General features: G+C 42.8%; 1 protein-coding gene across 1 annotated transcript in view; it reads right to left on the minus strand.

The window, feature by feature from the left end:
- The window catches only part of ATP2C1 (ATPase secretory pathway Ca2+ transporting 1), a 179,290-nt gene extending 174,498 nt beyond the window's left edge, over window positions 1-4,792 (minus strand). The window contains exon 1 of the mRNA XM_049871118.1: window positions 4,641-4,792. Within this exon, the coding sequence (XP_049727075.1) occupies window positions 4,641-4,748 (108 nt within the window). The 5' untranslated portion in view covers window positions 4,749-4,792. The remainder of the gene's footprint in view (window positions 1-4,640) is intronic.
- Window positions 4,793-14,856: the final 10,064 nt, after the last annotated feature.

Below are 14,856 nucleotides of genomic sequence, written 5' to 3' on the forward strand. Positions count from 1 at the left end.
GAGGAGACCAGCCACCCAGTCCAAGTCCAGATGTTTCCATGTTAAATCTACTGTTCTTAATGAATACATTTTATAACACTTAAAAAAATAAATCCTATATAAACAATATAGCTACATCTCAGAAAACCTTCATCAGGATTGGAGAACGGTTTTCACTGAGCCCATGTAACCTGAGTCTTGAAGTACGTGTAGGAGATCTCCAGGTGGGCAAGGAGTAAGTAAAGGAGGAATATCCTGGGCTAGACGGAGGAATGTGTTCAAATGCACAAGAGTGGAGAAGCATATGGTGTGTCTGGGATAATATTCCCCAAGTATGTGGGACACAACACAGGTGGTACCCAATGGTACCTCACCAGATGAAGCAGGAGAAGATTTTAGGGGGCATGCAGATGCTGTGTTAAATAACAATGAATCACTTGATGTGAACATTGTCTACATTTAAAAAAAATAATTTTTATTGTGCTTTAAGTGAAAGTTTACAAATCAAGTCAGTCTGTCACATATAAACTTATATATACCTTACTACATACTCCCATTTACCCTCCCCCTAATGAGTCAGCCCACTCCCTCCTTCCAGTCTCTCCTTTCATGACCGTTTTGCCAGTTTCTAACCCTCTCCACCCTCCCATCTCCCTTCCAGACAGGAGATGCCAACACAGTCTCAAGTGTCCACCTGATACAAGTAGCTCACTCTTCATCAGCACCTCTCTCCAACCCATTGTCCAGTCCCTTCCATGTCTGATGAGTTGTCTTCGGGAATGGTTCCTGTCCTGGGCCAACAGAAGGTTTGGGGACCATGACCGCCGGGATTCTTCTAGTCTCAGTCAGACCATTAAGTCTGGTCTTTTTATGAGAATTTGGGGCCTGCATCCCATTGTTCTCCTGCTCCCTCAGGGGTTCTCTGTTGTGCTCCCTGTCAGGGCAGTCATCAGTTGTGGCCAGGCACCATCTAGTTCTTCTGGTCTCAGGATGATGTAAGTCTCTGGTTCATGTGGCCTTTACTGTCTCCGTTGTCTACATTTTAATTAATTCCTATCTCTCCTTGCCTAGCAGAATTTCTCAACTGGCTACTAGGATGCTTTCACACTTCTCTTAAAAACTAAATTTCTTTCTTAATAAACAGAGCAGGCTTTAGGCTCAGGTTTCACAGGTAACAGCATCTAGCTAGAGTTTAATATTATTTTGCTTTAATTATATGTATCCTTCTGTTCTATTTATGGCAAATGATAGTGGTTTCCATTTACAGTAGTACTATGAAATTTTCTTTTTAAACAAGGAAGTATAAAAAGTGAGTGATTTAAATATATAGAAAAATATTGAGGTAATAAACACCTATGGTAAGAATTATGACAATGGTACGTAAGTATCTAAAGTTTTAAAAACTCCCTAGAGAGGAAGAACATAGAGAGGTGAAAAGTTAGCAGTCCGATGTGCTGCTGTCACTAGATTTTTCAAGGATCAAGCAGGGTAAAATGGATAAAGTTTAAAATCAGGCAGTCAGGAGTTCAAATCTTACTTTAGTACTTACTAGCTGGGTGGCCTTGGGTGAGCCCTCTTAAGAGCCCTAAGTCTCACTTCCCTCCCGTTATAAGAAGCATCAGTCTTACAGGAGTAAGAGACAACAAATATGCAGGTCATAAAATTATAGACATTGTTGACCTCCTTTATAACTTTCCAACAAGATTTTCAAGGTTAGTCATGATTGACTCTGACCTAGTTTCTCTAATTCTGTGAGACATTATATCTGCAGAGCTTTCATTGGTTTTAGAAAGAAATCAAATACATTATTTTTCTTTATTTCCCCATTCCCTTATAGAAGTAAGCACTCAGCGCATTGCTCATAGCTGTTCCCAAACCCAAAAAAACCAAACCCATTGCCGTTGAGTCAATTCTGCCTCATACCAACCCCATAGGGGAGAGTAGAACTGCCACACTGGGCATGCAAGGAGCAGCACGTGGATTTGAACAGCTGACCCTTTGGTTAGCAGCCAAATGCTTAATCACTGTGCCACCAGGGCTCCATAGCTGTTCCCAGGTCATCTTAAGTGATTGTAAACTGAGAAGGGGACCACCCACCCAGTCCAAGTCAGATGTTTCCACATTAAATTCTAATGTTCTAGCTGAATGCATTTTGTAACACTTTTAAAGTAAATTAAAAAAAAAAAAAAAAAAACGGTAAAAGCCCTGTATAAGGTCTCTGGAAACCCTGGTGGCATAGTGCTTAAGTAGTACAGCTGCTAACCAAAATGTTGGCAGTTCAAATCCACCAAGTGCACTGTGGAAACACTAGGAGGCAGTTCTACTCTGTCCTATAGGGTCACTATGAGTCAGAATCAACTCAACAGCAACAGGTTTGGTTTTTTCGGTTTTGTATAAGGTCTTTAGGTGGCACAAGGGATCCCTGGTGGCACAGCAGTTAAAGTGCTCGGCTGCTAACCAAAACGTCGGCAGTTCAAACCCACCAGCCACTCCAAGGGAGCAAGATGTGGTGGTCTGCTTCTGTAAAGATTTACAGGCTTGGAAACCCTAGGGAGAAGTTCTACTCTGTCCCATTGTGCCTCTATGAGCCAGAATCGATTCAACAGCAATGTTTTGTTTTGTTTTTTGGGGTGGCACAAATAGTTTGCAGTCAGCTACTAACCTAAAGGTCGATGGTTCAAATCCACCCAGCAGTGCTGGGAAAGAAAAGGCCTGAAGACCTGCTTCTGTTAAGGTTACAGCCAAGAAAACCCTATGGAGCTGTTCTACTCTGTTAGTATGTGGGGTTGCCATGAGTTGGAACTGACTCAATGGCACTAACAACAACAACAAATAAACAATATAGCCACATCTCAGAAAACTTAAAATCACAAGAAAAGGAGAGGAGGAAATCACTTAATCCGTATTCCACAATTCTGGCCCCATCCTTTCAGCCACCTCTCCTCTCCCTGTTCCATGTGTCCCCCCGCCCCCCCACCCCCCCCCATAATGAATAGGGCCTGAAGATGCCTGTGAACTTTGCCAGTGGGACAAACTGCAACTTGGAGCACGACCACCCTGTTCTCTGGCTTTCCCCTTCAAAAATCAAGTGCCTGCTAAGATTTGGAAACCAACAGATATCCTTGTAAGTGTGATACCTTGCCTAAGTAAGCTCTCTTAGCATAGTCTGTTTGAATTCCCAACTTTTATAAAATCATTAAAGTGTGGCATAAAAACAGTGCCATCTCAATCAGAAGCAATGATTTGCATTTTCCAAATTAGGCATTGACTTTTTTTGGAAACCTGTCATTAGAGGATTTTCCGTCAGTTGACCTTTCCTTTCATTTCCTGGAAGTGTTTTATTAAGTGGGCCAACTCATATCACAAAGGAGGACAAATATAGGACCACTGAGAATATCTCACGTACAGTTTTGCAGTTCTAGTTACAAGCACAATGCACAAGCAATTTATGACTCCGTCTTTCCTGGAAACCCTGGTGGTGTAGTGGTTAAGTGCTACGGCTGCTAACTAAAGGATCAGCAGTTTGAATCTGCCAGGTGGTCCTTGGAAACTCTGTGGAGCAGTTCTACTCTGTCCTGTAGGGTCGCTATGAGTCTGAATCGACTCAATGGCACTGGGTTTGGTTTTTTTTGTTTGTTTGTTTCCATCTTTCCCATGGCTACCCATTTCCCCTATACCACCGCCACAAACCAAAACAAACCCATTGCCTTCCGACGCATAGCGAACCTATAGGTCAGGGTAGAGCTGCCCCACAGGGTTTTCAAGGAGCGGCTGGTGGATTCAAACTGACGACCTTTTGGTTAGTAGCCAAGCTCTTAACCACTGTGCCACCAGGGCTCCACCACTGCCACACTTCTTCCTAAATGAACCACCAGATTTAAAAGGATCAGATGTTGCTATTTCTTCTCACAAGTTGGTACAATTCATAAGAGCCATTTTTATAACTACTTTTTCCACAGATTGTAAGGGATGGAATGATAGAAACCTCAAGCAGTAAGAGGAATGCATGATTTTAAATGAGAAATAATCAGACGTTTGCATAGTTTTTAAATACTTATACTCTCACAGGATAGAACCTGTGACTAGAAATCCTAACTTTTGATTGACTAAAAAGACTGAAGCCTGCAGTATTCCACCATGAAACAAAATTACTAGTTACTTCAGAACGGTCTTCACAGCTCATTAATGATCTGTTCAAAATAGTCTACAAAAAAGTTTTTTTTTTTTTTTTTTACAAATCCTAGTGATATTAGCATCATCGTAAATACATACAAAAAGTCAAATGTACTTCTAGGGCTTCATATTTTTCTTTGTCAAGATATTGATGTTTCAAAATTTGTAGTTGAAGAGGTAGAAAATTATCAAGGAATGCCGAATTTAACTCCGATAGAGTGGTTTAGCCTAGCTACTCAGAAAAAAGAAAAGCACATGGTTCATTGCAGAACTTCAGATTAAACTCAGGCTCCAAATGTTCTCCAAATTTAGGTAAATCCTCACAAGCCTGCTCGCTCTTCTGATTGCCAAGTCTGAACAGCCATAAACAGCAACCAACCTGTGCCTATAATTATGTAAACTAGCCGACACTAAATCGCTAAACAACAAAAGAACAACACGTAGAAGTAAGCACTCATTGACTAAAGATGATATAAACGGAATGATACCTGTTCTTCGGCTCTTTGGTTTCTCAGTGTCGACAAGTATTTCCTAATTGCATGGAGAGGGTATTTTTTGAAATAAGCGAATCTAGACTGAGGCAACAGATTCTCCATAATGGGGAAGGCAAGAGGGCTCTTGTCTGCCTCTCTCTGTCAGCAACCTTATGAAATTTAGAAACTCTGCAGTTCCTCAGTTGCCTAGAGGTTTGCTTGTAGCTCACCCACTTCCCTGCAAACAAAGCAGATTTTCTCCTTGTCCTTGCTGCTTCCTCTTTTAGATAGAGCTCTCGGTGAAACCAGACAGCCTAGTATGAACACCGGGTAAAAGTGTCCTGAAATGCAATGCCCCGAGGGCAAGAGGAGCCAGGAGGAATTTAGGGGCTGGTCCACAGAATGCAAATTGCGGCTGTCCTATTTCTAGCGACAGCATTCTGCTGCAAGCTGTGTTAATATTAGCTAGCTGGTGACTTTGCACACCCACAGCCTCTCATGAGGTTTAATCTTAACTCATCTGACAGCTTTTCTGGCTCCTAAAGAGGACATGGCATGCGGTTTTTCTAGTTTCCTTCTAGATGTCTTATTATAACCAACACATAGTCTTCAGCAGCATCTCAGCTCCAAAGTGTTGATTCGTTCAGTCTTGAGAAGAATTGTTTTAGAAGACTTCTAAGAAATTTAACAAATTACCTCCCTCTTCATTGTTATCAAGTTTGGTGTCAGCACTGAAAAGGCTTGGTTTACACTGTGATGCATTATACAACATGCCCAAGAACGAGATACCCCACAGTAATTGAATAATGGCTGCAAACAGATTCTGTTGTGAGTTAAAAAGGCTTCTCTCCTTGAATGCTTATCTCAAATACACAGGCTGAGTCTAGGCACATTGTCACCTCAGGCTTTATGCTGAGTATAAGGGAGAGAAAATGTTAAACATTTAAAAAACACTTTCTGACTATTATAAAAAGGACTCATGCTTTGAAAAAACAAAACATGACAAGAGGTCTGAAGTCCTAGGAGACATGAAATCATAAAATTCAAAGTCCAATATTTTCTTAATACCCTACTGAGGTCTCAGGGTTTCTAAACAGCCCATTCTTCAAAATAGGCTTTGTTATTTTATTGTCCTTTTTAACTTTGCAGTAGCTGGTTCATTTGATGGAAACAATTGACTTCTGTAAAGGGCTGTCCTGTAGAGGCTAGGCTAGACCAAAAAAAAAAAGTTGCTGTCAAATGGATTCTGACTCATAAGTACCCTGTAGGCCACAGTAGAACTACCCCATAGGGTTTCCAAGGAAGCAGACTGCCACATCTTTCTCCTGCAGAGTGGCTGGTGGGATTTGAACCTACGACCTTTCTGTTGGGCAGCTGAGTGCTTTAACCACTGCGCCACCAAGGCTCCTTCTAGGCTAGAGGTGAATCAATAGTCTGAAGGCTCAGAGATTTGCTTTAGGTAGAACAAAAAAAAACCAAACCCACTGTGACCTCATAGCACAGGGTAGAACTGTCACATAGAATTTCCAATGAGCACCTGGTGGGTTTGAACTGCTGACCTTCTGGTTAATAGCTACAGCACTTAACCACTGTGCCACCAGGGTTTCCTTTAGGTAGAAAGAGAGGTCTTTTTACTTCTTCAGAGAAAACACCGCAGGTGTAGGGTAGAGTAGTGGGCAGGGAGAGCTGGTGAACCTGTGTTGCAGCCTGAGCTGTGGATGGCCTCCCTGACACTCCAGGCTGGGCCACCTGCCTTCAGGGAACACACTTGATGAGCCTAATGTGGCTGAGCTATGAGCAGTCCAGGCCATCTGGCAGGCTGGCAGCCGGCCCACTTGCAAGGTGATCTTTCAGTCTCACCAGCGCCGGGCATGCAATTCCAAGAAGTCATTTACATAATGCTGCTGGGGCTGGCTCTGAGGAGGAGGTCCTGCCCTCCTGTCACCTCCCCAGGTGCACTGCTACTGGCTTACAGAGGCTCTGCTTGTCCTCCTGTGTATGCTGGAGGCAGCTGGCTCTAATGAGGGCAAGAGAGAAGCGCCGTCTCCTGAGCTGCTGGAATGCTAAGGGCACAGTGCTGTGTGCTCCCTGCCAGCTCACAGTCCAGCAAAAGAAGCTTGGAATCCTGACTCCCTGGGTCAACTAGAGGCCCTGGAAAGAGCGGTAGCCCCAGGGACAGTGGGAGAAAGTAAAGGTGCCATTCACACACACCCTCTAGGAATCATTAGCAGCCCTTGCTTCCCTTTTTTTAAATACCTAAACCTGCTGAGGTGCCTCTTACCATGGGCAGAAGCCAGCAGCCTGCCAAACAAACACCTACAGCGTGGCCGGTGATCCAAGCCTTTTCCCAAGGGACTAATGCAAAGCAGGCCTCATTTCAGATGGCTATTTCCTCTGGGTTGAGAAGAGTGATGAAAAGAGATGGGGAGGGAGGAGAAAATGAACAACCCCCAAAACAAAAACAAAACTCTGTCCTGACTAGACTGAGCATAAAAAAGACATAATAATTAAATAAATGCAACCATAATTCCCTTAGGTGTTCAACTGATAACAAATATATCTAAAATCTAATGTGGCTTTTGCATCAGGCACTGTGCTAAATTCTTTACATGTATCATCTCACGTAATCCTTTAGCACTCTCTAGGGAAACTGAGGCTCAGAGAAGTTAAAAAAATGTACCAAGGTCACACAGCTCCAAAGCAGAGAAGAACAGATTTCAGCTAGATAGGCCTGAGTCCTGAGCCTCCATTCCGAACCAGCACAGCCTCTTAAACCACGTGCAGAAATGGATTTCTGAGGACATCCCTACATGTTAACCTGCAGAAGGAAAGGCATGGAGTTGCCTTGTTAAAGAGAAATACATATGTAGACTGCTAGAAATTTACAGACTAAGACTATTAGACTAGAGGTCCAGGTACATCTTCATGAAACATTACACAACTTCCTTTCCTGAATTCTCTAAAAATCAGGTTTTGTGGCGGTGATGTGGGTAGTGAGCTGAGCATTATAAATACCAAAACTATTACCATTGAGTTGATTTCGACTCATGGTAACCCCATGTGTTACAGAACAAAACTGAGCTCTGTGGGGTTCTCTTGGCTGTAATCTTTATGGAAGAGATTGCCAGGCCTTTCTTGCATGGCACCACTGGGTAGGTTCAAACTGCTAACCTTTTGACTTGCAGTTGAATGCAAACCGTAATACTTATTACCTACCTTTTTTTTTTTTTATTGTTGTGGTTGTAAATACATATATAGCACAACATTTGCCAATTTCATTATCTCGTAAACATTCCTTTATGACTCTGGTGAGCTTGAAAAGAAGCTCTGTTCTTAGATTTCATTTTTCTGCTTCCCAAATTTTGAAAACTACTGCAACTTCAGTTTCTGTTTGACATAGATTGTAACGGTCCTCTCAATAATCCATACAAATGTAAATGTGGGATCTTATACACCTTATTTCTTAGGTGGGAGTTATCTTCCCCTTGTGCATACAATATGGACATCTCTGCCTGGAGGAGTGCCATTTTTGATTGCCACTTGCGACTAATTCAGTTGCCTTGGTGAAAGGCAGCAGACCAGAGTCCTACTCTGTGGCAACAATGTACTTCTGGAAGGACCAAAAGAGCCCAGTGCATCTGCCTCTGCTGATAAAAGGTTTATTCTGCCCCCTGCAAAGTAGCACAGCAGAGAGTAGAAGCAATTACCTCTCATTCCCACAACTCACTCCCATTTCTTATTCTCTGTTCAATAGGAAAATAACCAACAGAAACCATGAGCCCAGGAGAGTCATAGATCAAAGCTGCAGTCCCACTGTGAAAGGACATGTCATGTGTACTTTTTGGTTTCTAAGAATTCCCTGCCTTTTTCACAAATGGCTTAAAATGTGAGATATCCCAATTATTTTCTCTTAAAGTGTAGTTTAAGAGGTTAAAGAAATGCCAGAAAAAAATAGTGGCAAGGGGTGAGGAGAGAGGTATTTTACAGTTTATTCTTTTCAAATGTTGGAGACAATGGGATGAAAATGTGGGTTTGTGAAATTACCTGGCACTGTGCATTGCACACAGCAGGTATGTCATTAATGCATGCAAATACATATTTTTTTTAAAGCAGAATGGCAAGGAGAAAAGAATGAGATCCAAGCATTAAATTCAGGTTGAAAAACAGGAAAGGAAACTGAGAAAATGTGTCTTGAGGATACCCTGTGTTGACTGAGTTTCCAAAATGCATCAGGACCAAAACTGAAACTCCACTAATCTCCTTCCAATCAGTGCTGTGAGTTTCCACCAGAAAAATACTCCATTCTCCGGGAATTAATCCAGCCCAGATACAGAGTGAAGGGCAGACAGGCAGAATGATGGAGAAGCTGCTAGCCCAGGAAACAGAACCCATTTTTTATTATGAATTCCACTGAGAAATCTCTCATCCCACCAGGTCTGGATATTGGCCCAGTCTCTTGCTCCCCCAAGGACAGTATTAAATGAAATCAAAAGAGAGGAGAGGAAAGCATTTAGCACTGTTGCTCAGGACAAATTCATACAGCACCAACAGTCCACCTTTTTGTGTGATTAAAGTGCTTCTACTACATCACATGACGTTTTCTTTATTCCTCTGTGTATTGGTTAAGGTTATGTTTCAACTTGGCTAGGCCATGCTTCCCAGTGGTTTAGCAGATATTATGTAATCATCCTCCATTTGGTGATCTGGTGTCTGGGGAGATTCCTTGGGGTGGGGGGGGTGGCCTTGTCATGGATCGAATTGTGTCCCCCCCAAGTATCTGTCAACTTGGCTAGGCCGTGATTCCCAGTACTGTGTGATTGTCTACCATTTTGTCACCTGATGTGATTTTCCTATGTGTTATAAATTCAATCTCTATGATATTAATGGGATGGGATTAGTGGTCGTTATGTTAATGAGGCAGGACTCAATCTACAAGATTAGGTTTTGTCTTAAGCCAATCTCTTTCGAGATAGAAAAGAAAGAAGTGAGCAGAGAGATATGGAGACCTCATACCACCAAGAAACCAGAGACAGGAGAACAGTGTGTCCTTTGGACCCAGGGTTCCTGCACTGAGAAGCTCCTCAACCAGGGAAATTTGATGACAAGGACCTTCCACCAGAGCTGACAGACAGACAAAGCTTTCACCTGGAGCTGACACCCTGAATTCGGACATCTAGCCTCCTAGATTGTGAGAGAATAAATTTCTCTTTGTAAAAGCCATCCTCTTTTAGTATTTCTGTTATAGCAGCACTAGAGAACTAAGATAGGCCTGTATTCAATACATGTTCCGGCAAAGCTCAGCCTCTCTTGATCCTGGATCTGACTCATCATCCTCTGACCTCTGGTTCTTGGGCTGTGAGCCAGCAGTCTGCTGTCTGACCTGCAGATTTTGGGTTTGTCAGCCCCTGCAAAGAGTGTTGGGAGAAGCCTCCAGCCTGAGACCTGACTGGCAGATTTGGGACTTGCCAGCCTCCACAACTGCGTGAGCCATTTCCTTGTACATTCTATAAAGGCAAATATGAATAAAAACTAGTACATTCTATAAAGGCAAATACGAATAAAAACTAGGAAGGGACTCCCCACCTTCTTCCCCTTTTCTTTCAGTATTGGCTTTAGAAAACCTGTGATTTATAAATTCTTTCTCTGTCTCTTTGGAAAGAATGTAAATGTAGGATGCTTCCTCGAGGACCAAGGAGTCATTTCTTTAGAAATGTGATCATCAAGGAAGATAGCATTCCTATTTCCTAGTTTCTATGACTTCAGGTGGTATCAGGCTCCAAATTGCAAACCGACCTCCAGCCATAAAGATATGAGATCTTGAGTGGGTTGTATCCACTTAGCTGTTTAAAAGAGTTAAGATTCCTTTCTGTCTTTGCAAGCTCTTTAGTGATCGACTGTGATGTATCACATTCTGGTTTAATGCTTATTCAGTAATCAGAGTGTTTGCTTTCTCTTCTATCTTTGTGAAGAGGTTTTCTAGGTTGGGAGCAGATTTTGTTTTTAATTATATTTCCCCAATGCCTTTGCCATGCAGGGAGTAGTTATCTTACATCCACATATGGTACATTTTTACTTTCCCCAATCCAAATTCAAAATTCCTGTATGGTTCGGTTACAACCACAAATCAACAACTCTGATGTTTTTTATTGCTCTATGAACTATACAACTTTTATGCCTTCTAATTTTCAGTTTCAAGTATTAACTTCTCAAATCTAACAATAACTCTGCCCCCACAGAACACATGTTGTCCCTTAAGAAAAAAAGACTCTTTTTTTTTTTTTCCTGCTTAGTTTAGGCCAAACTTGAATATGCGTGAGAATCACCTGGAAAGTTTCTGGAAGGACAGGCTGATTGCCCAGAGTTTCTGACTTAGTAGGTCTAAAACTGTCATAACTGCTTTGGTGATGCTACTTCTGCTGGTCTGGGGACTCACTGGTTTAGGCGCTGTCTGGTATGGACATGGCTGTTGAGGGATTTCTCAAGTGAAGTTTAAGGACAGATGCCCTGTTTGCTGGAGCACTTTGAAAGCTTCCATCAGATCCACATGCTGAAATGCACTTCCCCAGTACTGGTGCTTTCCCCAGGGGAGCAGCCTTCCCTTCTCACAGCCACTCTCCCAAGAGTGGGCTCCTGCAGTCATCAGGCTTCACGTGGGCCTCCTACCAAGTTCTGTCTTCTCAGTGATATCTCTGACTAGTATCGGATTGGTCTCAAACACTCTCACTCAGTTCCTCTTATCAAGTTGCAGCAGCACTATTGTTAGCATTAGCTCAGGAAGATCAATCTTTAAGTCTAGGACCAGAAACTTCAGGCAGTTCTCCCCAATACTCCCTTCCTCTTCTGCCACTAGCTTTTTGTCCCATTCAAATTGGGAAAGGAGGAATCTTAGACCTGTAACCATGAGCCCCCTCACCACCAAGAATCTTGAAAACCATGGCCCTCAAGCATCATCTGCTCCTCTCTGTCTTCAAAGTGACTGTGTTTTTGGATGGATCCTCCACTAACCCGATCTCCTTTCAATCAGGCATGAGAGTTTCCACTGCAGTTATAACCGCAAACTATTCCTGTAACAGAAACATAAAAAGCTCCCAACAAGCTTACCATTTCTGGTGGATTTGGGGGCAGGTCTTTGGAGCGATGTTGCCTCAAGACTTGATTTTCCTCCACCTTCCCCTCAGCAGCCACGCTTTGTTATCTCTAGGGTGGGCAGCAAAAAGTCTTTCCTTTTAAGGAGAAGAGATCAAATGGTTCAGCCTCTGGGGAACTTATAAATTGGTGGGCATGCTATCTATAATTCTGTATGAGAACTGATAAAATGGTTTTAGAAATAAGAAAATGAATTTATTTAAGTGTTTGAATAGTTTTGTCTAAATGGGAGGATGGAGTAAGGGGGTAGTGAGACAGGTTTGAAAATAAAGGATGTAACTGAAAACAGAAGTCTGATTGGGCTAGACTTACCTTGGCAGGTGATGACCGTTGGAATTAGAGAAGTGGTCCCTACTCTCATTTCTTGCAAGTGGCTGGAAAACACGGTGCCTCAGATGATCCTCTAATCCTTGTCTTGGTATCTGGTGGGGAGGCCAAAGTCTGAGGTGTTTACTTGGGTAGCTCACCCAATTCTCACACCCACCTCCTGTGAGAACCACAGTTGGGGTTGAGGGTAGGAGTTGAAGGAGGTGGCAGCCAATGTTATCTAAAAGAAAGATAATGTGCATGCAATTTGAGATAGAGAAATTGCTTGTCACAGCAAAGCTTATAAAGTCATATTCTGCTACACTATTATTCATGAATTTTTTAAACACAAAAGGAAATTACATTACACATGCAAATGATCCATGTCTTCCCTGAGCTGGATCACCAAGGAGAATTAATATTGGTCCAACACAGACTACAAACAGGTACAATAACCTGGGTGATGATCACCGAGATATAAATGTATGTTTGTTGCCAAAATCTTGGATAGCAAAGTCAAGAATGTATGTATGTGATTATTATGTATTTATTTATTTTTACCTAAGAAGGGGAGCATTAACTCTCCCCAAGAGACTGGTTAGGAGTTCCCTAGACCCTTACTACTCAGTGTAGTCCATGCACTAGTAGCAGCAACATCACTTGGTCCTGGAAACCTACTAGAAATGCAGAATCTCAGGCCCCACCCAGGACCTATGAAACAGAATCTGCATTTTGACTAGATCCCCAGGTTATTCATATGCAAATGAAAATTGGAGACCACATTGCCAAGAAATACAGGACTCCTAAAGGACAATGGATAAGTAAGACTGAAAAAGAATTGTTGCCTTTGAATTGTGGTGTTGGCGAAGAATATTGAATATAGCATGGACTGCCAAAAGAATGAACAAATCTGTCTTGGAAGAAGTACGACCAGAAGGCTCCTTAGAAACAAGGATGGTGAGGCTATGTCTCATGTACTTTGGACACATTATCAGGAGGGATCAGTCCCTGGAGAAGGACGTCATGCTTGGTAAAAGTAGAGGGTCAGTAAAACAGAAGAAACCCCTCAATGAAGTGGATTGACACAGTAGCTACAACAATGGGCTCAAGCATAACAATGACGATGAGGATGGCACAGGACAGGGAAGTGTTTTGTTCTGTTGTACACAGGTTTGCTATGAGTTGAAACTGACTCAATGGCACCTAACAGCAACAACAACAAAGATGCCCTAGTGACACAAATGGTTAAGTGCTCAGGTGCTAACTGAAAGTTTGATGGTTCAAACACACCCAGTGGTGCCGGGAAAGAAAGGCCTGGTACTCTGCTTTGGTAAAGATTACAGACCAGAAAACCCTATGGAGTTCTACTTTGTAACATATGGAGTTGTCACGAGTTGCAATCGACTGAACAGAAACAGTGTGTTAGCTACCTAGTGCTGCTATAGCAGAAATACCACAAGTGTGTGGCTTTAACAAACAGAAATTTATTCTCTCATAATTTAGGAAGCTAGAAGACTGAATTCAGGGAGTCGGCTCTAGGGAAAGGCTTTCTCTGTCTGTCAGCTCTGGGGGAAGCTCCTTGTCATTAATCTTCCTCTAGTCTAGTAAATTCTCACCGCAGGAACCCTGGATCTAAAGGACATGCTCTTCTCCTGGCTCTTCTTTCTTGGTGGTATGAGATCCCTCTCCTCTCTGCTCTAGTGCCTCTTTTATATCTGAAAAGAGAGTGAGTCAAGATATAACCTAGTCATGTAGATGGTGTCCTGCCTCATTAACATAACTACCTCTAATCCTGCCTTATTAACCTTATAGAAAGGATTTATAACACACAGAATAAATACATCAGATCACAAAATGGAGGACAACCACACAATACTGGGAATCATGGCCTAGCCAAGTTGACACACATTTTTGAGGGGATACAATTCAATCTATAATATTCCACATTTTGGTCCCCCCAAATTCATTTCCTTGCAACGTGTAAAACACTCACACCATTGTATAATCTCAAAAGTCCAAAATCTCATCTTCTGCAAAATTATTCTTCATCTGTGAAATCTAAAATACAAGTTATCTGCTTCCAGAATACAATGGTGGAATAGGCACAAGGTGGACATTTCTACTACAAATGGGAGAAATTGGAAAATTGGAGGGAAAAAACAGATAAGCGGCACCAAGTAAGTTAGTAGAACACATTACATTAACTCTCAAGGCTTGAAAATAATCCTCTCTTGTCTGAGACTATATAGGCTATGGCCCTGCCCTCCAGACTCCGGGTGTTGGCCACACTCTCGGGATTCTGGGTAAAGGCGCCTCAGCCCTCGGCTTTAGCTCTACCTTCTAGGCACACTGAAATGGCAACTCTGCTCCCTTGCATTTGGGTGTCCCCATTCTCCTAGGCTGTTGAGTGGTAACCCAACCCCCTCAGCCCCTGAAGTCCCTGTTCTTCTGCCCCTAGGGCATGGCAGCCCTGCTCCCCTCAGCTTTGGGCAGTGGATCTGGCCCCATCCCACTACTACTGGTGAAAGGCAACCTCACACTCTGGAACCCAGTTGGTGAAGATCTGACTCTTTGTAACCTGGGAGGCCGTGGTCCCACCCATTGAGACCCCAGAGGTTGTGGCCTTCCCTTTGAGACTGAAGCAGCTCTGCATCCTTTGTCCCTTGTCTCTTCACCTACTGCTTCCTCGTTCCTTGGTCTTTTGGCCCCTCAGCCCCTCAGGGCCTCTTGGGCTGGCCTGGCTTTTGCCCTGCTCAAGCAAGCGTTACAAAACTCTTCA

The sequence above is a fragment of the Elephas maximus genome, chromosome 27, assembly GCF_024166365.1.
Source record: "Elephas maximus indicus isolate mEleMax1 chromosome 27, mEleMax1 primary haplotype, whole genome shotgun sequence".
Taxonomy (NCBI): domain Eukaryota; kingdom Metazoa; phylum Chordata; class Mammalia; order Proboscidea; family Elephantidae; genus Elephas; species Elephas maximus.